Source organism: Hipposideros armiger, unplaced genomic scaffold, assembly GCF_001890085.2.
Source record: "Hipposideros armiger isolate ML-2016 unplaced genomic scaffold, ASM189008v1 scaffold_25, whole genome shotgun sequence".
Classification (NCBI taxonomy): Eukaryota; Metazoa; Chordata; class Mammalia; order Chiroptera; family Hipposideridae; genus Hipposideros; species Hipposideros armiger.
Genome location: NW_017731375.1, coordinates 4,732,644 through 4,756,961, shown reverse-complemented (window position 1 = coordinate 4,756,961; position 24,318 = coordinate 4,732,644). Strand labels below are relative to the sequence as shown.

Genomic DNA, 24,318 nt, shown 5'->3' with positions numbered 1-24,318 from the left:
GCTATTACCAAATTGCCCTCCATGGAAATTGAAACACTTTATACTATCATCAGTCTATGAGTGTCCATATGCACATAGAAAATGCAGGATATTAAACTTAAGGATTTATTGAAATGTGAAAAATGGCATCTGAGTATAGTTTTAATTTTATTTCCGTTGTGAGGTTAAAATTTTTCCATGTTTTTAAGTCACATTTATGTCCTTTATAACGACCTGTTCGTTCATATCCTTTGCCAATTTTTTCTACTGGGTGCCTTTTTATTGCTAAGTTCTACAAATTCTTTATATATTAGAAAACAGAGCCCTATGCCTATGACTGAGCTGCAAATATTTTTCCTCATTTTTCATTTGCCTCTTGACTTTGATTATTGTATTTTTTAATGCCACGTAGAAGTTTTTGTTGTGTTCCTTATGCAGAAAATTGTTATCAATTTTTTCTTTTATGGATGTTGCATAATAACAAAACAAGATCTTGCCTGAATCTGATATGTGCTTCCGTTTCGCATTTTTACATTTACCTCTATGATACATTTCAACTTATCTTGAACATATCTAATGAGATATGGATCATTTTTTCTCAAATGGCTACCCAGCTTTTTCAACACCATTTCTTTCTTGTCTAGTCTATCTTTTTGCTCACCATTTTGAATGACCCCTTATCATATACACTAAATTCATTTATGCATTCAAATTACTTACGGGACCTATTATTCTATTCCACAGATCTGTCTCACTAAATATATCTTGACTGATTATTTTTTCATATTATTAATTACCCAAAACATTATTTTTAATGGTTGTATAATATTAAGGCTATGTTAACATTTAATCATCTTATTTTAAATATAAATTCTCATATTTCAGTAAAATATAACTACAGTCCTCTTCCCTATTACCAAAGATTTCTAGAAACAAAATGTCTAGGTTACATCATATAAACTTCTTGTAAAATCTTGGTACTTATTGCCAAAGTGTTACGAAATAATATTTTGACAACTACATTTATAGTTATTTCCTATATTTATACATTAAGCTACTTATTTAAAAGTATCCTTTACTTACCAAATATCTTTAATACCATAAAAATTTATGAAGGAAAACTTACTAAAGATCAAATTTAAGAATTAGTGTGACCAGGTTTCACCCCCTCACCCTGAAGATGTGTTTATTATCTAATTTGGAGAGAAGAGACAAAGCTGACTTTTAAAGTCTATGTATTGGTGAATTAGCAGATTGTTGGAGTAATTTTTAGTTAAATTCACGGATATATACATCAAACTTTGTCTCTGGATCCAGCTGGTTTTTCAAGTGACTTATAAGGCACATCTTACTATTAAATTCTTGACTAGGACCTCTCTTTTCCTACTCTAGTTCTTTGAAAATTCTACATATTTGCTCTTATTTACTTTTATTTCTTTTATAGCATTTACTCCAAACTCCAAGAAAGATATGAAACCATAAGACAGTTTGTTGGGGTGCCTTTACAACTCATATTAAGCTGCCAATCTGCATTTCCTAAGCAGCAATGACATCCCCAGGAAAGTAGGAAAGAATTCCCAGGAGGGTACATGATCCATTTACCAAAGAAGTTTTGGTAGTTGTACAAGAAGTTCAGCTGCAAGTGCCGGAGATTCAAGATAACAATGGCTTAAACAATATATATGTTTATTTGTCTCTCACGCAAAACTCCAAGGACTACTTGGTGCTCCATGGTGTATCAGGGACTCAGGTTCCTTCCATCTTGTTGTTACACTTGCCTTCACTCACACAATGACTTTACGGTCTAAGATAGCTTCCTCAGCTCCACCCATTATGTTCACATACCACATTCACTTACATCCAATTGCTGAACATAATCACTTAACTATACCTAGCTGCAAGAGAGTCTAGTAAATCTAGTCTTTATTCAGGTGGCCACATGCCCAGCAAAATAATCGGGTATTCCATTGCTGCAGAAGAAGGGAAGAAGAGATATGGGACAACTAGTAATCTCTGCCACAGTGTCCTTCAAAGATTTGTGGCCACCTCTAACAAGTGCTTAAGACGAAAGCTTGTGTTGTATATATATAATATTCACTTCACCTTCAAATTATTGTCCTACATTTATTTTTCCTTTATCTTATTTGGTAAAGAGCATAGAGGAAATAAAAAGACAAACATATCATTAAATAATTTTGATCTAATATAAACACACTATTTCAAATAGAAAGAAATAAATTTTGGATAATCATTTTATAGTCCCCTGGGTATCCAATTAACTAAATAATTATTTAGTCAACAAATACCCAACGGCCTACCATATGGCAGGTGTGTGTTAGGCGTTCAGAGCAAGATGCGTGTTTCCCAGTTCTCCAAAAATCTATTCTTTATGCAAGGAAAAACAATAAAACAAAAAATTAGCATAAAGAATGACAAGTGCTATAATAAACACTACAAAGAGATTAGCGGGGATTCCTAATATTCTAGGGTGGAACAGGACAAAGAGGTAGAGTATTGAGAGAAAAAGTTCCTTAGGTGTTTGGAAGTCAGAAGACGAGAATTACTAAAACAACATAGAATCACTAAGTAATGCTGAGGGCTCATTTGAGGTAAAAAATGACATCTTAATTGACAATGGTATCTATCTCTAGAGGTGTGCAATTTCTTTTATTATCACTCAACACATTAGCGAAAACTCTGATTTCCTTCAGGGTTAAGGTTTTGCCAGGCAGACGAGACAATACAACCATGAACAAAGCAGTTAAAGCTTATTGCTTCCCTTATTGTGGAATTAACAAACGTATGGCATGGGAAAATAAGTACTATAAAGAAAAATAAAGTAAAATAAGAATGTTATTATAGATAGAGAGGTCAAAGGGGGAAGAGACAGCTAGGACACACCTGACTGAAGGGAGGGAGCATTATCTAAACATCTGGGAGAAACGTTCCTAGCAGAAAAGCTCAAAGGCCCTAAAGTGAAAACACACTGGTAATCCTCAGAAAATGGCAAGGAGGCCAGTGTGGTTGAGTTGAATGAGAAAGGATAGAAAATGAGGTCAGACAAGCAATACAAGATGCTTTGAACCATGGCAAGGACTCTCGAGTCTGTCTCGTATGGGATGGGAAGCCAACGGCAGCTTATGGGTAGAGAAGAGGAGAGTACCATGACCTGATAGGAAGGAAGCTGAAGCCATCTATGTCTATAGTCGGGTTTGGGAGAGAGAGGAAAACTAGGAGCTAGTTGTCAGTCTTCAACGAATGACGAGGGATGACAGCTGAGCAAGTGAGAGCAACAAGGAGAAACAGGGTGATGGAGCCGACAGGAATGAGCCTGAAAACAGCAGCCACTCTACTAGCAACTAGCAAAATGAAAAAATACAGAATGAATAAGACAAAATCCCTGGGGAATCTCTCAAGAGGTTTACATTCTGATCATGATGAATGAAACTGAAATGACTATAAAATTAAAATGATCTCCATTTAATTAGAATTGTATGGCCTGAGCACAAATATATTTACTTGCTAAGTTAAAGTGGTATATTTAATATGTTAAAGCAACATGTTTTAATTATAATTATCATAATATTGGGAGCTTTTATGAATATTAAACTTTTCCCGATAAAATAGCACATAGATTTTTGGCAGGAGCTTTGCAATCTTCTAATTTGGTAGTGTTCTCCCAGGAGTTAGAAAGTTATCATGTAATAATACAGAAGGCAACAATATTACTGTTCTAGTTACTTAGCACTTCTTCATATGAAATTGATATTTTAAAGTACTACATAAATCATCATTTTTATTTAATTTAAAAATCTCAGTATTTTAAAACACGTATTTATGATTTTTCGAGACAAAATATGGAAGTCCCAGTATGTGCCTCACCTTGAAAGTGCTTGGCCCTGTTCACACACCCACCAACCCACCACCATCTCTCGCCCACCCCTGGCCTCAACCATTTGCCAATAGCCCCAGTGAAGACTCACACAGTTCCCGCAGTTATAAATCCTCACCCAGGGGAAAGGAGGGAGCTGCCACAGCTCCGGCCCTTGCATCCAACTCAACAGAAGTTCTGGCTTCCCCAGCCATTTCTCAGAGAGCCCAGGGAACACAACTAAGAAGTACGGAAAAGTCAAACACCCCAGGAGCAGACTTCAACCAATAAGAAATGAGACACAAATAAGTGAACAGATAAATTGCTTGCCCTTGGTCGCCATCCCCCTACTACCAACACCAACTGTCTTGAGACACAGTGGTTCCATGTGGTCTCTGGGCAAAGTGCCCGTGAAAGTGAGCAAGCAGGTGTGTAATGCACCATTATCTACAATTGATTCTCATTATTCGTGGTTGTTATGTTCTATAGAGTTGCCGTGAAAACTCAATTACTGAATATTGAACCACTGCTCCTAAAAGAAATATGGGATTAGGCCCCTGAGGAACTATGGTCACAATATTTTCATCCACTGATCAACACACAGCCCAGTTTTCTGCATGTTTCTGTTTAAAGGCACCTGTTTAATACATAGTGTTGATTCATTAACATTGAACTCACAGCCAATAGCAGTACAAGATGCCTGAATGAAAATTACCTAAACATGTATTTTTTCCCTAAGGCACAAAACAGCCTTGTGCTTGGGATCACTAGCCAACACTTCAGCACTAGGCTGGGGGCCATTTTAAACTGCAAAACCACCAACAAAAAGCACAAAAATGCAAAAACGATAGCTCTAAATAGACAGCAGAAAGGATGCTTATTTACAATATGAGGACTGAAATAAGAAGGCAGAGCATCTGTTTCCCTCAGCTGGGAAAGTGCACATCCAGCAACTCAAACTTTTTGCCACTATGCACATGTCCAAGAATGACTATAACAGCATCATGAGTGTTGATTTTGGGGTACAAATAAATTTTAGCAAATAGGCAAATTTGCAATATGGAATCTGTGAATAATGAGGACTGACTCTACTTGTTTTCTTATTCTCTCATTTCCTTCTTTTCCTTCATTCTTTCTTCCCTAAAATGCACCCTTCTCCCTACCCCCCAAAAAAACCTTAGCCCATAAACATCACTTAAGGCTCTGTTTTCTAGGGAGGGGATGTAGGCTAAAACACAAAACAAATCTTATTTAAAGTTAAATATGTTTGCTGCTTAAAGAGAAAATTAAATTTTTCTACTTGGCAAATATACACCTGTTTATTTCCTGTTACATATTTTGCAGGAAAATAGTGCCAATGATTATTTCCCCACTTGATGATAAAAACTTTTAAAAAATCAAGCTAGCTATAGAAAAAAGTATACTTAATTCCCAGTTTACTAAATATGTAATGTTATATTAAAAGATAGTACAGAGGCTAATTGCTTACTTGGTTTAAAATTAACCAAAACATTTTAAGAATGCCCCCTTTCATATTTTAAAGGGATTTGATACTGCAAATAATAAATCTTAGAAAAACTAAAAATATTTATGTTCCATTCAGATTCAAATTTCACTGGAAAGAGCTAGTTCAATGGTTAAAAAGGATATGGAATGAAGAAAGACTGTCTATTCAAAATGGGAACAAATTTATGAATCACTTAGGAATGTATTTAAAAATAATAATTAGGGGAAATACCACCAGGAATAACAATTTTAAGAACTTTAGTAGTGTGATAGTGTGTAAGAATAGAGTTCAAAGATCAATGGACAAGAATGAAAGGCCTAGAAAAACACATAAGAATTCTGTGTGAAATAAAAGTGGTATTTCAAATCAGCAGAGGGTAGGGTTGACATTCATTGGTTAACACTTTGGAAACTTTGGAAAAATTATATAAAAAATGAATGTCAGCTATACTAAAAATTAAATATAAAAAGCTGAAGCCATAAAACTAAGGGAAAATATATGTAGGTGGGTATTTTTATTATTGAGGTACAGAACAACTTTTCTAAGCTTGCGCAATGGAGAAAACATGAACGAAAAAATTCACAGATATGAATACATAAATATTTAAAGCCAGTAAAAAAGAAATCTCTAAAACAAATTAAAAATATGGAGACATTTTTTAAAGGAACAGCAAAATATTAAGATCTTTGATAAATACTGAGTTGTATTAAATTAGGAAACATTATCACAAAAGAAAACCAGGTAAATGATACAATCTATACACATTTAAAAAATCACAAAGAGAAACTACAAATGGCAAGAACAGGAATGGAAAACAATGTTTCACACCACTTGTAACCAAAGAAATACAAATTCAAATGAGACACCTGTTATATACCAACTGGCAAAGATAAGAATTCTATTATTCAGCTCAACTGCAGAAAAAGATAACTTTCATAGCCTTTGGGCTCAGAGAACAAACAGGTACAACTTTTCCAGAAAGCCACTTGGTAATATGTATTCCAAGTGTTCAAAATGCTACCTACCATTCAACCAGCTTTTCCACTTCTAGGAATTAACTAATGAAATTATTTTGATCTACATGAAGATGTAACTAAAAGAATATTTGCCTCAAGGCAGTTTCTAATAAGAAAAAATTGAGAAACAACCTAAAATTCCCAAACCAAGGGGTTGTTTAAATTATGGTACAGCTTAGAATATTTCATGTCTAGGTAAAATGTTCACAGTACTATGTTTGAGTTTTTTAAAAAGAAGTGTTTGGGTTTTTAGTTTTGTTTTTTGTTCTAGTAATATAGTACTTACTATTTGTCAGGTATTAAAAATATTAACTCATTTAATCCTAATAAAATCCCAAAATGAATTAGGTATTATAATTAGTATCCCCGTTTTAGTTTATAAAATATTATTGTATAATTGTTTTAAAAAGCTGAAAGATATATATATACAGTATACCCTCAAGCATTAATTAAAAAGATTCAAGGTCTTTACCAAAGTAACAGTAGTAGTTACCTCCAAACAATGTATGACTTTCCTTTTCATTTGAATTTATAAATGTTCAATAAAAACAAGCACTACTTTGTTATAAAGATGTTGTTAAAAAATAAAATATGTGGAAAACCAGCTCACTCATATTATTCATAAGCAGTAATAGTCCTCAGTTTAGAATAGAAATATGCGGTCATTTGTTGCTTCTTACTAAGGCTATGGTCATGAAGTGAAAAATCTACTCAACAATCATAAACAAAGCTTGTTTTGGATAACTAACTATCCACTGATTTTGACCAGATGTATGTTACCGATATTTTGCCACCATCCCAATAAACACCAATTTTGCATGGTTTGTCAGAAATAAAAAAGAAGCCTAAATTTTCATCATACAACAAATTAAAATATATTTGACTATACCACTTATCAGAGATGAAATCTACACAACACTTCAACTCTAAGCCTTGGTTTTCTCATGAGTAGAAAGCAAAAGACCATCTTCCTCAAAAGGCCAAATACAAAATGCTTTAGCTCCTAATACCAGCTCAATAACTAAATTTCTTAACTACGTACTTGGTAATACATTTCTGTACGCTGTATGGCCATTACTTACCGACAGGATAATTCTCCATCCATAGCATCATGTTCGTCTGTGCTGGTGTATGTTAATCTTCCTCCAACAACTGTCCCAGCTAAGTATACCAGCCACGCAAGACGCCCTAATACATAAAAAGAAAGAAAAATATTTATTAAGTACTGATAGAAACAAAGCTTATTTTTTTTCAGAAAGTTCCAAAATTAGGAAAATGATCTATTCTTCCAAACAAATGTTAAACTGTTGTGAACTCAGTTCTCGAGAGAGAATGAAGAATTGGGTTTTAAGTTTATTAAGGCAGTAAGTGTAACTGTGAAAATGACAGATTTTAGAGCAGATAAAACTGTTTGAGTCTCAGCTCTAGCAATTTGCCATGTGATCTTGCATAAGTTACTTACCCCTTTACATCTTAGAGTTTTCATTTGCAAAATGAAGAAAATAATATCTACCCTGAAGATTTATAATTAAAAATTAAATTTGATAACAAAACACCAAATACAATGTCTAGATCCAGGCTGTTGGTCAGTAAGTACCACTATGATCCAATGACCAGAATCTTTTCTGAATGGTCATGTCATGATTGTACCAGTCTGATCATTTATAATACTGCTCCGGCTTGGAACATAACAGATGGTAACTTATTCACTTTATATTTTCATGCATAATTTTTAAAAATCTAAGTTTTTCACTGTGTAAATCGTATTGTTTGACAACCAAATTAATTTCATGAGCAACAGCAGCAAAGGGTTAAATAACTCTACAACAGTGACACAGCGGAAACATCTACTTTTCACAAATCTTACTTTGTGGCAGCTAACATTGACAGTTTAGAAACGGAGGTATTTATATTGAATGGTTTTTATTTAAGGCATATTATTTTACATCTCTAGAATCATTGATCTGTGTATCAGATTCTCCAAGATTTTTGAGACCTTTATGAATAATTAACAACATACCAATTATCTTGCTAAAAAATTTTGTGCTATTCTTGGGGACTGATTTTTCAAAGATGAGCAGGCTATTTCATAATACTGAAATCAATTATGTTTCGATACTGGGAAATCTTTTTAAGTGAATTAAAGTGTTATTTGTTTTCAACCAGGTATTGAATTGAACAGTCACAAAAGAGACTGTGCTTGTTAGAAGACTTAGGAAGGATAAATAAATGGAGAAAAACAACACATTCATTCTTCCTGTCTTCCTATGGGTACTAGCAGTCATTACCATACTACGACTAATCAACTACCTCAAAATTCTGGAGACACATAAGCCTATTGAGACGACAAACTTCCTGTTAGAAATATAACCTGGCTAGTATCCACATCCCTTAATCTATCACAAAACTGAATAAAAATTAACCAATTATGCAGTCTTGTACACTAGCAATGTGAAGCAGATTAAATAAGAGAATAAGATCACTAATAAGATCAAGTAATTCAGTTTTATGAATTATAAATGTATAATCAGTGAAAAAGGTAACAGGAAAAAAAACCCCATGTAGGAAACAGAAGGTATGAGACAGTTACCTTACATACAATCCTTTCTTCTACTGGGAATTTCAAATCCATGAATCTTTCACCTTTTTAAACTTTACCACGATATAATTCACATAGCATACAATTCACCCACTTGAAATATAAGATTCAATGTTTATTAAATTCACAGGGTTGTGTAACCATCACAATCTTATTTTAGAACATTTTCATCCCTTCCAAAGAAATCCCACTCTGTACCCCCACCCTCCCAGCCCTAAGCAACCACTGATCTACTTTACATTATTCCCATTCTGGATATTTCATTTAAGTGGAATCATACAGTATCTGGTCTTTGTGACTGTGTCTTCTTTCACTTAGTATGTGTTCAAGAATCATTCACGTTGTAGCATGTATTATTATAGTACTTCATTAGTTTTTATGGCCAAATTAACATTCCATTGTTGAATATATCACATTTTATTTATCCATTCATCAGTTGATGGACATTTGAGTTCTTTCCACATTTTGACTTCATAAACAATAAATTTTATGGAAATTTATGTACAGTTTTTATGTGGATGTATGTTTTAATTTCTTGGGTATACCTAGAATTGATATAATTGGGTCATTATATACTTACATTTTTAACATTTTGAGGAACTGCCAAACTGTTTTCCAAAGCAGCTGTACCATTTTACACTCCCACCAGTGATGTATGAGGGTCCCATTTCTACAAATCCCTGTCAACATTTGTTATTATCTGTCTTTAGGATAATCCACCCTAGAAGGTGTGAAGTGGTATCTTGTAATTTTTACATGCCTTTCCCTAATGACTGATGACCTTGAGCATCCTTTCATGTGCTTACTGGTCATTTGCATGTCTTCTTTGGAGAAATGTATAGTCAAATCCCTTGCAGGGCTGGCCGAGTGGCTCAGTTGGTTAAGAGCTCGCTCAAGAGTGCAATCTCTGAGCAACAGCGGTTCGAGTCCCGGCCCGAGCTGAACTGCCAATAGGTGGCAGGATGGCTCAGCTAAAAAAAAAAAAAAATCCTTTGCTCATTTATAAATTGGGTTATTAATCTTTCTTAGTATTGAGTTGTAAGAGTTCTTTATGTTTTCTAGATGCAAGTCCCTTATCAGATATATGATTTGATTTGCAAATATTTTCTGTGGGTTTTTTTCACTTTGACAGTGTCCTTTGACATAATTTTTAATTCTGATGTAGTTCAAATTTCTAATTTTTCTTTTAGTGTTGTATCTAAGAAACTATTGCCCAACCCACTCATGAAGATTTACTCTTGTTGTCTTCTAAGAATTTCATAGTTTCAACTCCTACATTTAGGTCTATGATTCATTTTGACTCAATTTTTGTGTATGGTGGGAGATACAGGTCCAATTTCATTCTTGTGCATATGGCTATCCAGATGTCCCTGCATCATTTGTTGAAAAGATAATTTCTTCATCACTGAATTGTCTTGCCACCCATCAAAAATCAGTTGATTACAAATTGGAAGGTTTATACCTGGACTTTCAATCCCATTTCATTGCTCTAATGTCGACCTTTATTGTAATACCACACAGTCTTGATTACTGTCACTTTGTACTAAATTTTGAAATCAGGAAGTGTTAGTGTTTCAATTTCATTCTTTTTCAAGATCATTTTGGATACTCTGGGTTTCCTGGATTTCATATGAATTTAAGGATCAGCTTGCCATTTCCTGCAAAGCCAGCTGGGATTTTGACAGAGATTGTGCTGAATCCGTAGGTCACTTTGGAGAGTACGGCCATTTTAACAACATGAAATCTTCTGATCCATGACTATGGATGTCCTTCCACTTATTTAGATCTTTAATTTCTTTCAATAATGTTCTATAGTGTCAGTGTACAAGTCTTACACTTCTTTGTAAACAATTTATACCTATTTTATTCTTGATGTTATTGTAAATGAACTTGTCACTTCATTTTCGATTGTTCACTAATATACAGATTTGATTTGTTGATTTGTTTACTGATCTTGTATCCTGCAGCTTTGCTGATTTATTAGTTCTAATAGTTTTTTGAGATCCACCATTTTTTACTCTCTCTTACAACCTTCATGTCTTTGCGACCCTGTTCAGTTCTATGGTCAATCATTATAATCTCTGCCTTGCATACAACTTCAACTCCTCTCTTGCTCTGACATACTCATCTTCAAAACCATAATTGTTTAAATCCAATTTCCCACTTACTCTTTGCCTATACTCACATAGCTTAATATAAATGGAGAAAGATACAACTGTACTGACTTTGAATTCACCTTCTCAATCAGGTCTTACATAGGTTTCCTATCAAGTTTCAATATTTAAGAGTATGGTAGCTTATTTTCAAGATACCCATCTTCGATTCCTTCTTTCCACGTATCACATGCCATCAAGAAGAGAAGTCTATTCTTCCAAACCTTTGCAAGTCTGGGCTGAATTGTGACTGCGCTGACCAACAAAATATGGTGGAAGTGACACTATTCCAATATGGGGCTTAGCCTTTAAGAGAACTGGCAGCTTCCTCTAGTCTCTTAGGAAATGTTCAGTCTGGAGCAGCCAATCACCATATTGAAGACCACATACTCTGAGACAATCATACTACTAGGGGGCTCAAGCTAGCTGTATAGAGAGACTACATGGAGACAGGAATGCCCAACTAGAGCCCATCCATCAAACATCCCAGGCCAGACACGACATGTGAGTAAAGAATCATTCAGATGACACCAGCCCCAGCTGAGACGTATCAATTCCAGAGAACACTGAGAGATAATAATAAAATGCTTGTTATTTGATAAGCCACTAAGTTTAGGTGCAAGATAATTTAAATACAATCTGATCCCAAACATTTCAGACCCCTCTTTCATGCTTCACTTTTTTATTTCAGTACTATCACTTTCCAACACGATATATACGAGGTCTGACAATTAAGTTCACAAAGTTACCACTGTGCGCTTATATTGACAGCACTGTACAGACAGCTTAGTAAGGTTTCATAACCTTAGTTTATCAGGGTCTCATAGCTGTGTTCATGTTGTGACAGTGTCTCGCTGAATGGTGCTCATTATTGTTGAGTGTTTTTGTGTGCCATCGTGAGAATGTCTGAGCTTGAATTAGAGTGATAAACAAACATTAAATTTCTTGTAAAACTTGGTAAAAGTGGAAGTGAAATCAGGGACATGTTAGTCCAAGTTTATGGGGATAATGCCATGAAGAAAACAGCAGTGTACAAATGGATTCAACATTTTTCTGAGGGGACAGAACACATCACTGATGAAGAGAGATCAGGGCGGCCAGTAACGAGCAGAACTGATGAAAACATTGCAAAAATTCATCGAATTTTATGTCCAAATCATCGGCTGACTGTGAGAAGCATAGCAGACCAAGTAAACATTGATAGAGAAACAATTAGGAAAATCTTAACTGAAAATCATGGCATGAGAAAGGTCTGTGCAAAAATGGTCCCGAAGGAGCTCACCAATGAACAAAAGCAGAGTCGAAGTTTGCCAAGACCTTTTGGAGAGGCAAGATGATGTTTTGAGCCGTGTTATCACTGGTGATGAAACATGGGTGTACCAAATACGACCCTGAAACAAAGCGTCACAGTGCACAATGGAAGTCAGCCAATGCTCCATGACCAAAAAATTTCCATCAGTCCAAATCAAGAGTCCAAATGATGTTAACCGGAGGTGACCGATTGGCTCAGTTGGTTAGAGAGTGGTGCTGATAACACCAACGTTGCTGGTTCGATCCCCGTATGGGCCACTGTAAGCTGTGCCCTCCCTAGACAGTAAACTATGCCATTGTAGCATGAGGGCAATGTGTGACCAATGACCATGGCTGTTCCCCAATAAAAACAAACACACAAACAAACAAAAAAAACAATGTTAACCTTTTTTATCAGAGGGATTATTTATTATGAATTTGTACCAACTGGGCAAACAGTTAACCAAGTTTACTTTTTGGAAGTGCTGAAAAGGCTATGTGAAAAAGTTAGACAAAAATGAACTTTTTTTCCAACAATTCAAGGCTATTGCATCACGACAATGCACCAGCTCACATGGCACTGCCTGTGGCGAAGTTTTTAGCCAGTAAACAAATAACTGTATTGGAACACCCTCCCTACTCACCCTATCTGCCCCCCCAGTGACTTCTTTCTTTACCTGAAGATAAAGGAAATATTGAAAGGAAGACATTTTGATGACATTCAGGACATCAAGGTTAATACAACGACTATGCTGATGGCCATTCCAGAAAAAGAGTTCCAAAATTGCTTCGAAGGGTGGACTAGGCACTGGCATCAGTACATAGCTTCCCAAGGGGAGTACTTCAAAGGTGACTGTAGTGATATTCAGCAATGTGGTATGCAGCACTTTTTCTAGGATGAGTTCGCGAACTTAATTGTCAGACCTTGACACTAGGCACTGTTCTAAACATTCCATCTACTATCTGTGTCTATATTCATTTAATGTCACAAATCCATATTAAAAAGTGCAGAGCTATGATTCAAATACAGTCAACAAATTTCCAAGAGCCCACTCTCATGGTATTATGAGATACACACCATGTCCTCTCAAGGTTGACAAAGGGGACTGTTCAACACGGCTGTCAATTAGCTGGACAGACCTCGATGAGCCACACTATCTTATGATCTAGCAATCTCTTAAGAGTTTGTTTAACACATTTTAATTCCTAACCCTGAACTGTTCTCTAGTTGTCTCCCAAAATGTGATCACAGGTGTGATTGCATCGGCCTTTGGGATCATTTTTAGGGCTTTTCACACTTCTTTTGATTCCCAAGCCAACCACTTTATAAAACAAGGTATATGTGACATATCTAAATGAATACTGTTCAATAGCTGAATTTAAAATAAGCAAATTTACTTTTGGGGTTTATCACTAATGTAAACATAGAAGCATTTGCCTATGAGCTCTTGATAAAACAAGCCTACTTAAAAACACGCAAAGAATTCATCATGCATGTAATTTTTATGTTTCTCTGTTGGAAGATCAATAATAGAAAAATGAAGGCTATACAATTTAGCGACCAGCAGCACAGCCTGGGTTCAGATCCTGCCTCTACCATTTATTATGCTAGTTATGTAATCTCTCTTGGCTTTAATTTCCTCATTTATAACTAGGAGGATGATAATAATACCTGGCTCAAAGGCTTGTGAGAAGCACTAAATGGTATTCTGCAAGTAAAGTACTGATAATAATGCCTGCTATAAATGCTCAGTGAGTGTTGGCCATTAGTTCTATTATTATTAACTAACTATCCTCTTTTTAATTATTTAATGTCATACTTACAAAGACAATAAAACATATCAATATGTAACATTTGTATGTTCATTCTGAGTTTTATTTTAGAAGTTGCGCAAGAAAATTAAGTCATACTATATTTTAAAATTTTTAAGTTCTTTCCTCTCTATCAAAGAGGCTTGTTGCAATTAAAGCTACAATTAGCTATATATACACTTTCTTAATGCTGTTTGTAAAACAAACAAAAAATCCTAAACTGAAAAGAAAAAATTCCCAAGTAAAATACATTCAAAAAAGCATTTGCTGGGTACCTACTATGTGTCACGTTCTGCTGTAGGGATATAACAAAATATGCATATGTATGGGGTAGGGTGAGACCCCGATGCCCAAGAAATTGAACCTAGTGAGAGTGACATAAGCAGGGGGAAGGGGTATGATTTTTTTCAATGCAGTATGACGAGCATCTTTGTCTAATAATAGAAGACAAAAGATATTAAATATAAAACATGGATTTCTCAAATCTAAATTTTTTATTCTTTAATGTTTTATTCTGTGACCTTGAAATTAAAACTTTCATATCAAAGAATAACATGCAAACATAGCATGTGATCAATTGTCGGCATTCTTTTCTAAAGTTACAGTAAATTTTGAATGGAAGTTTATTTAGAGAAAAACCAGAATGTGTATTTACTCCTTCCTTGTTTTAGAAAGCAGTAATTTCTGTTTTACAAGAAACAAAAAGACAGGAATTTCTTAACTCTTAGAAACTTAACTACTGATTGAATAAATTAGGATTAGTGTTAGAAATGAACAATGAAATATAAAGGCATTATTATTAAGCTATCAAATATAATTTTTCATATTTAACTGCATGAGAAGTGATATTTCTCATACATATTAAACCTTTCCCTAAACCTCAACAATTTTAGACTGGATACTCAAAATAATAAATGCTAAGAAGTTACTTTGGTTACAGAATTATACGCACAAAGTTTAAAGAGCCATATAAATCCACAAATCTAAATTATATTTAGAAATATAATATCTGATATATAAACTACATATCTGTAAATTTAAAAAATATCTCATCTTATAAGACTAAATTTCCATTATAATTTTCCATTATTATGAAATGTTCAGTGCACTTGTTTTAGCAGCTGTTCAAGCACAGAACATTTTTTCCTTTAACAAAATAATTATTGCTGTAATAATCTGTAATTATGGTTTATAACTGCAATAATCCCAAAGAAATCAGTCATTACCATAGATCACAAGTAATCGTTAACTACTGTTAATGACCTATTTCTTAGGGATTATTGTTTTCGTAAACCATGACCATATCACCACAAATACGGAAGAGCAAGGCAATATAATACAAATGAGATCATAATATAATAATAAACTTATTTTGTAACATTAAAAGCCATTAAGCATCTAAATTAAAGCACACATAACGAGAGCATATAATTTTCTTTGTTCAACACTAACTGAAGTGTGTAGTCGGCACAAAAGAAGCTGAATACTACTACATACAGTGGTACAAACTAGAGCCACGTTAGGCATTTTTTGTAATATAAAACAACCATTTTTGAGTAGACCACAGCTATCTTTAAAAGGCGGACAGATTCCTTCCCACTGACCTTTTGACTAGAAGAAAGAAAACAAGTATTTATCAAAATTTTTCTATGTATCAGGCATTAGAGACTTTGGAATGTTATTTTATTAAAACTACACAGTGTGCCCAACTATAAAAACTCTTTGAATTTATATTAATAAAAAATCAAGTCGGATTTATCTTATTCAACTAACAGACCTATTTAAGATCAGTAAATTATTACTTTTCAGTTAATTCCATTCATGTAACTTAGAACAGCTAATACCCTTTTGTAGGAAACACCTGTTTGTAGGAACATAGGTATTTGATTTTACAACTGAATCTTTTCACATTGTATTGTAATATTTAGATGTATGAAAAAATATATATATATAAAATATATATTTTGACATACATGCAATGTATATGAAGTGTAATAAAATAAACACCTGTGAGCCCCCATCCAAGTTGAGAACCGAGGCTTTACCAACACTAGCACTCCCACCTCCAGAGCCCTCCCCTAGCATGTCTCCTTATCTCCCACCCTAGAGGTAACCATGATCCTGTATCTGGAGCATACTATACATACTTTTTTCATTTTATAACTTATGCATATATTCCTAAATAATATGTTTTTAGTCTCACTTGTTTTGGGGCTTTACTACGTTCGTATTTCATGCTATACCTAGTTACCTAAGAATTGCCTTTTGTCACTAAATATCTTATTTTTGACATTCATCTTAAGTATACCTATTCATTCATTTTTGTCAGATAGTATTCCACTGCATAACTATATTATGATCTGTTTACCCATTTGCATGTTGATGGGCATTTGAGCTGTGTCTATTTTTTGGCTTTATGAACAATTAGGCTATGAAAGTTCTCACACTTGTCCTCTTGTGTAGAAGGGATTTTCTACAGAACACACCAAAGAGTGGAAGTGCCAGGTCAGTAGGTATTTGAATGTTTCACTTTACAAGACAACACCAAATTGATTTCCATTGCATTTCCAAATGATTATACTTTATACTCCTACCAGAAGTGTATAAGAATTCTCTTTGATCTATATTCTCTTATGAGATTTCTTATTTTTGTCAGTCTACTGGGAGTAAATAGTATCTCATGTGCCTTAGAAGTACATTTGTAAAAATTTCCAAGAGTATAGGGTTTATTATTATCTTTGCAATTTAGCTTTAATTTAATTGCAAATTGGTAAGAAAATGTGGACTCTATGTTACTGAGCCATTGAAATCTGTTGAGGCCTGCTTTATATACTAATACTTGGTCAATTTTTTAAAAATCATTTATAATTGACATATAACATTATATTAGTTTCAGGTATACAACATAATGATTTGATATTCGTATCACCATAATATGTCTAGTTAACATCCATCACCACACACTGTCACAATTTTTTTTTCTTCTGGTAGGAACTTTTAAGACCTACTCTCTCAGCAACTTTCAAATACATAATACAGTATGATTAACTATAGTTGCCATGCTGTACATTACTTATTTTATAACTGGAAGTTTATACCTTTGGGTCACCTTGACCCATTGTACTGGACCAAACAAATCTAGCCATTTCAAACACTTTTTCCCTTTTAAGGGTCCAACTTAATAAAAGAATCTCAGGTTCAGTACACCTACCTTGCTACTGGCCTAAGGGTTTGCCACCAGTTTAATCACTGATATTGATAATTTGCCTTTGAAAGCAACACTGCCTTTTGCCCTTGTCTGCTGCTGACCGTTCTGATTAAAGTTCATTTTCTGAGGGAGAAGGGAAGTAGCTAGAAGAGGCAGGGACAAAGAAGTGAAGAGCAGCAGAGTGGAGAAGGAACCTCAGAAAGTGAATGTATTCCTTGACTTACAGTGGGGTTACCCCGATGAACCCACTGTATATAGAAAAGACCGTAAGTCAGAAATGCATGTAATACACCTAACCTCGCTGAACACCACAGCTTAGCCCAGCCTACCCTAGAAGTTCCAGGAACACTGACATTAGCCTACAGTTGGGCAAAGTTATCTCACTGCTGCCGCCTAGCAGCGTGAGAGAGTATTGTATTATGTATCACTAGCCCAAGATCAAAAATCAAAATACAAACTATGGTTTCTACTGAATGCATATCACTTTCACACCACCATAGAGTCAAAAGAATCATTAATTAAGCCATCGAAGTCGAGGACCAGCTGTACCTGTCTCAAGCCCAGCAATCCATTAAAAAGTTTATCCATGATCTGTTTTGCAGCTTAAAGGCCTTTCAGCACATCTAGTTGACCACACTGAAGTGAAAATTACTACTAATTATTTACTTTTAAAGATGTAAACACTAATTGTGATATAAACTAAAAAAGAAAATGTGATTTTATAGGTAGGTGGCTAAACATAAGCCAAGTTATAGCATAATCCGAATTAATGTAGAGAACAAATCTGAAAAGATACTATATAAGGCTGCCATTGTGTCATCAGGAAAAAAAGAAAACCCTACAATATAGCTGACGGGGCAACCACATACCTACAAAAAGGTATTTAACTGAAGGGACACAAGGGATTGAAACCAGCCTGTGCCGTGCTCACCCTAGTCTGGTACTGCACCGGCCTTGTTCTAATTTGCACAAAGGCCCCCAACGTACTACTGGACTCCTAAGAAAGTAAAATAAAGTCCTCAAAGGCCAAAAATGATGTGAAGGCTGAAATCTAGAGACATAAACATAGAAACAATTAGAGAACTTGAACTTCTCCTTTGATGAAGGAAGGACACAGCCTCGGGCATGCCCATGTGAGGAGTCCAGTAAACACACTCTCACAAAAAGCTGGGACACAGTTATACCTTTAGTGAAAAAGTGGACTGGAGGGAAAAAACCTGCCGTGGACAGAGAAAATCAACACAGAAACTTGACTGACGTGACTTCAATGCTAGCTGGACAGGAAGACAAAACCCTCATGTCAGACCTCACATGATGTATGGCCTAAATACAGACCACCAGTGTGATATTATTAAAAACCTTATTCTAAGGAAATAGTTTAAATGGTATTGAGTTAATAGTGCTCCTCCACCCCATTTAGTTAATGGACTGAACACCTCAATTAAAAGACAGGAATGATCAGAATGGATTTTTTAAAAGGAAGAACTATACACTGTCTATAAGAAACACATTTTAAATATAAAGACACAGACAGATTGGAAGTAAATGGATGGAGAAGGCTATCCCATGTAAACAGAAAGCATAAGAATGCATTGGCTTATATTAGATAAGATAGATTTCAAGATTTTAAAAGGGTCAATTAATAAGGAAGACAAAACTATTATAAATATCTACATGAGTCAGTTCTCCTTCCATCTGACTCTGGGTGTTGAACACACAATGTAATATATAGATGATGTATTATAGAAATCTACTTGAAACCTATGTAATTTTACTAATCAATGTTACCCCAATAAATTTAATAAAGTTAAAAAAATAAATATCTATATAAAGCAAAAATTGCCAATTAAAAGTAGCATATACAATTCCACAATCATATTTGGAGATTTTAGTACCTCCCTCTCTGTAAATAACAGAAATAGACCAAAATAAAACAAACAAAATCAGTAAAGAAAAAGAATACCTGAACAACCCTATTAACCATTTTGATTTAATTTCTATTTACATACTATTATACCCAAAGATCATAAAATACATATTCTTTTCATAATACATGGTATGTTTACTAGGATAAACCATATGTTGGTTCATTAGACAACTCAATAAATTTAAAAAGACTGAAATCATACAAAATGATAAGGCAGAATTAAATTAGAAGTCAGTAACAATAAGACAACTAGGAAAACTCCAAATATTTGGAAACATAAAACACACTTCTAAGTAATACATACATAAATTAACAGTTAAGAGATTAAAAAACATTTTAAAATAATTAAATCAAAATTTATGAAATACAGCCAAAGCAATGTTTAAAGTAAAATTGATAGCTTTAAATATTTTTATTAAAAAAATACCAAAATCTAAATATCAAAGATGTGGAGCTTACATAGAAAATTAGAAAAAATAAAAATAAAAAAGACTAAATAAAATCAAAAGTATATTATAGCCAAACAGGATTTATCATAGAAACGCAAAGCTAGTTCAACATAGAAAAACCAATCAATGTAGCTTACTATATCAGTAAAATGAAGAGAAATAAGGTCATTTGAATAGGTGCAAAAAAGCATTTAAAAAATATCAATGCCCCATTCATTGTAAATAGCTGGAGGAATAGAAGGGAACCTCCTCAAAATTATTATGGACATTTAAAAAAATAATAACCTACAGATAACATCATACTCAATAGTGAAAGGGTGAATGCTTTCTATGTACAAACAAAAACAAGGCCACTTTTATTCAAAACTGTACTGGAGGTTCTACCACTGCAATAAAGCAAGAAAAAGAAACAAAAGGCATGGAGACAAGACATAAATTGTCTTTATTTGCAGATGATATGATCATATTAAATAATCCTAAAGAATCTACAAAAAAATATTAGAATAAGCAAATTTAGCGAAGTCACAGGACACAAAGACAAACATCAATTCTAGTCTTACAGAGTGGTAGAGAATAATCATAAAATTTAAATAGCATAAAATATATAGGAATAAATTTAAAGATTTTTAATACCTGTGCACTGAAAACAACAAAACATTGCAAAGAAAATAGAAGATCACCGATATAAGTAGAACAATATGCCAATAAACTGGAAAACTGAATATTGTTAAAATGACCCAATTCGTACAGATTGAGGCAATCCCAATCAAAATCTAGTGAGTTTTTTGGAAGAATTTGACAAGCTGATGGTAAAATTAATACATAAATTAATAATAATAATAATAATAATAATAATAATAATAATAATAAAGCCTAGAACAGACAAAACTATTTTTAGAAAGAAGAATAAAACTGGAGGACTTAAATAACCTGATGTCAAGAATTATAAAGCTACAGTAACCAAGACAGTATAATACTGGCATAAGGGCAGACATGTAGGTCAAAGGTACAGAACAAGTTCAATAATAGACCCTAGCCTTTCACGGTCAATCGATTTTTGACGAAGGTGTCATGATAATTCAATGGGGAAAAGTCTTTTCAGCAAATGGTGCTACAACAACTTGATAACTGTCTGAGTTAGGGACCATTCAGTAAAATTAACCCAAAGTGGGTCAAATACTTAAACATAATAGCTAAAAATATTAAACTTCTAGAAGAAAACATAAAAGGGCATCTTTGTGGCGTGGGTTACACAAGATTTCTTAAATATAAAAATCACAAGCCATAAAGAAAAAATTGAAAAGGTAGATCATCAAAATTTTAAACTTTTGCTCTTTGAAATTAAGAAGACAAAACCACAGAACAGGAGAAAACATTTGCAAACATATATGTGTAAAACGGGATTATATAGAGAATATGTAACACCTTTATAATTCCAATAAAAATATGTATAAAAGAACAAACAACCCAATTTAAAAATAGGCAAAAAAAAGTGAACAGACATTTCACAAAGAATAGCAAAAACGGCACAACATATGTACAAGGTTAATTTGTATAGCATTAGTTTGAATAGCAGAAGATGGCAAATAACTCAAATGATTTTCAATAGTGGAGGGGACGATTAAATAAATTATGATACATTCAAAAAATAAAATGTTGTGAACCTATAAAAATTAAGTGTTCTCTAAATATTAATTTCAAAATAGCCATAAAATACATTGTCAAATGAAAAAAGCAAGGAATTGAACAATGAGGTGGTATACCACATCTTATGTAAATAAGGGAGGAAGAAGACATTATCTATGTATTCATAGTTGTCTATACATTAGAAACTTTGTAAAGATATGCAAAAATAGTAAAATCATTACTTGTTAGAGTAAAGAATAGGAAGACACATTACAGGGCTAGAACAGAACGCATTTTAACTTTTTTCTAGACAATGTAAATATATTGCCTTTTCAAAAAGGTTAGGTGAATTAGTTAAAATAAAGTATGGTATGAAAATAACTAGGAGAATAGACACATTAAGTGATATATAAAGACATGTCGCAAACTTAGAGACCATATTTACAATTCAAATAACTAAAGGATTAGAGTAAAAAATAAATGAAAATCTCAATCAGTGAGAGAAAGACCAATAATCCAAGTGGTGTGGTGAAATGAACAAAAGTCATAACATATACATCACTGATGATGACATATCTAACAGTCGATAAACATGAAACAATGCTAAACCTCGTTAATACTCATGGGGGTAAAGAGTAAATTGCCCATGCAGTATATTACCTCAACTAAACTGGCAAAAATTTAATTCTAACATGATGAGCTGTTGGCAAAGGTCTGGATCAGGGTGAGGGGGATGTAAAGTAGTACAAACACTCTGAACTAGTTTGGCATTATCTACTGAAGCTGACTATGTAATGGGTATACATAACAGTCTTTACAGCAGCACTCATCATACAATATGAGCAAAAACCAGAGAAAACACAAATACCCACTGACAGGAAAGTGCATAAATAAATTGTGGTCTATTCAAACAACAGCACAGTGGCAGTACAAATGAAGAAACTGTAGCTACAGCATCCACACGGACTCTCAAAAATGAAGTACTGAGAAAAAAATAACAAAGCAAGTTGTAGAAGAATAAATACAGTGTGATTCCATTTGTATAAAGTTCAGAAATATGCAAAACCATGCATTACTTTCAGAATAGATACATATGCGGTAACACTATGAAGAAAAGGCATCAATTGATAAACACAAAATTCAAGATTCCAAGTATTTTCTGCTGGTAGGAAATGGGATACATTTGGAAAGAGGAACAAGGAGAACAGCAAGATATTGGTACTGACGTATTTTTTAAGCCATGTGATGGTGTTTATTACCAGTAGCCACTCAGTCTCAATATATATAAATACTCTCCTGTATGTGTTTGATATTTAATAATTTTCAAAACTCTGCTAAAAGAAAGCAATCATGAAAAGACTAAACGCCGCAAAAAATGTTAGCTCTCCCCAATTTAATTTATAAACAATGAAATCCTAATAATAGAGAGAACATTTAAAGTAGAGGTTAACTACTCCACTATCTAGCCACTCAGCAGTAATTGTACAACTCAAAAAAAAAGCAGATAATGAATAAATGGCATTTTAGGAAGATGTTATGTAAATGTAATCTTTTAAAGAATTTTTACAAAAGAGTTTGGATGGGAAATCATTAAAAGTAAGTTTGATTATCATCCCTTACCACTCGCTTTCCAAAACAAGATAAAAAATACAAATTAAAAACAAAAGTCTGGAACTATAATTCAAGTGCCTTGTGTTAGAAACGTATAAAGCCAGTTCCATTCTCATAATTCATCTCATTAAAAAATATGAAGAAATATGAAAAATGTATTTATTTCCATTCTCTGCTATGTTCCTAAAAAGATTTAAAGGGATATACAGAAATAAATAAATCCTTCTTCAATAAAGAATTAAAGAAAAATAATGAGGAAATTTGTAGATGGAGGAATAATAATAATAATAAAAGCCATGAAGAAGGCTAATACACAAATGCAAAACCATGATGAGGTCTTATATAATTTTTTACTGGCTGAAATTGGGCTCTGAATTTGCAATCATCTAGAACAAAGAAGGAAACATGGTCAGTTAGATCAGTTAAAAGATAGTTTAAGATAATACACTCTACCCGGAGATCAGCTTTTCTTGATGCTGATTCCAGAGAGAAATATTTCCTATGAATCTCATAAAAGAAAACTGAAAATTAACCATCAAGTCACCAAAATATCCAGAAGGTTAAAAAAATTAATGCCTTATTAGGGAGTGAGGAATTGGGGGAAATACATAAAAATAATTTGCATAAAATTATTAAATTGATAAATGAAGCTATTTAAAATTCAACATAATACCATATAATTAGGAGTCATATCAAGTTTACTGACCTTCCTGAATTGCCTTGTCCACAGTTATCCCGGAAGGCGAACGCAGCAGCTTTTGGTAATTCTGTGCGTTTTGGTCAAACAGCTGTACAAGGAGAGTGCATGTCTTTTCATATTCACATCTGCTGACAGTGCATAACTGCTCCAACTGCTGAAACACAGTAGCCGTATCATCCAGTGGATCATCTAGATTATCTCTGCAAATATATAAGAACAAGTTTGCAGACAACATTAGGATGCAATGTAGTTTTTATTCACCACAAATAAACTTTATTTATGTTAAATAAAGATTCCATCATGGATAAAGGAATAGAAGACAAACAGATTGGAAGGTAAGAAATAAAATGCCTGTATTTGAAGATGACATGATTATGTACATAAAAAATACCAAAAAACCCTCACAGAAAAGTTATTAAACAGGTGAGTTTACCAAGGTCCTAGTATACAGGGTTAATATACAAAATTCAATTGTATTACTTTATATACCAGCAATGAACAATTGGAAATTGAAATTTAAAAAACAGTATCTTCCACTGGTACCAGATAACGTAAAATACTAATTAAATC

General features: G+C 33.6%; 1 protein-coding gene across 6 annotated transcripts in view; it reads right to left on the bottom strand.

Annotated features, from left to right (window-relative positions):
- The window catches only part of RANBP17 (RAN binding protein 17), a 263,837-nt gene that overhangs the window by 201,706 nt on the left and 37,813 nt on the right, over positions 1 to 24,318 (bottom strand). For all 6 annotated transcript variants that reach the window (XR_002123189.1, XR_002123188.1, XM_019635965.1 and 3 more), the window contains 2 exons: positions 23,755 to 23,948; positions 7,456 to 7,561 (listed from right to left, as the gene is read on the bottom strand). Coding sequence is in view for 4 of the 6 variants with exons in the window: in XM_019635965.1 (XP_019491510.1) it covers positions 7,456 to 7,561; positions 23,755 to 23,948 (300 nt within the window). In the remaining 2 variants the exon portion in view is untranslated. The remainder of the gene's footprint in view (positions 1 to 7,455; positions 7,562 to 23,754; positions 23,949 to 24,318) is intronic.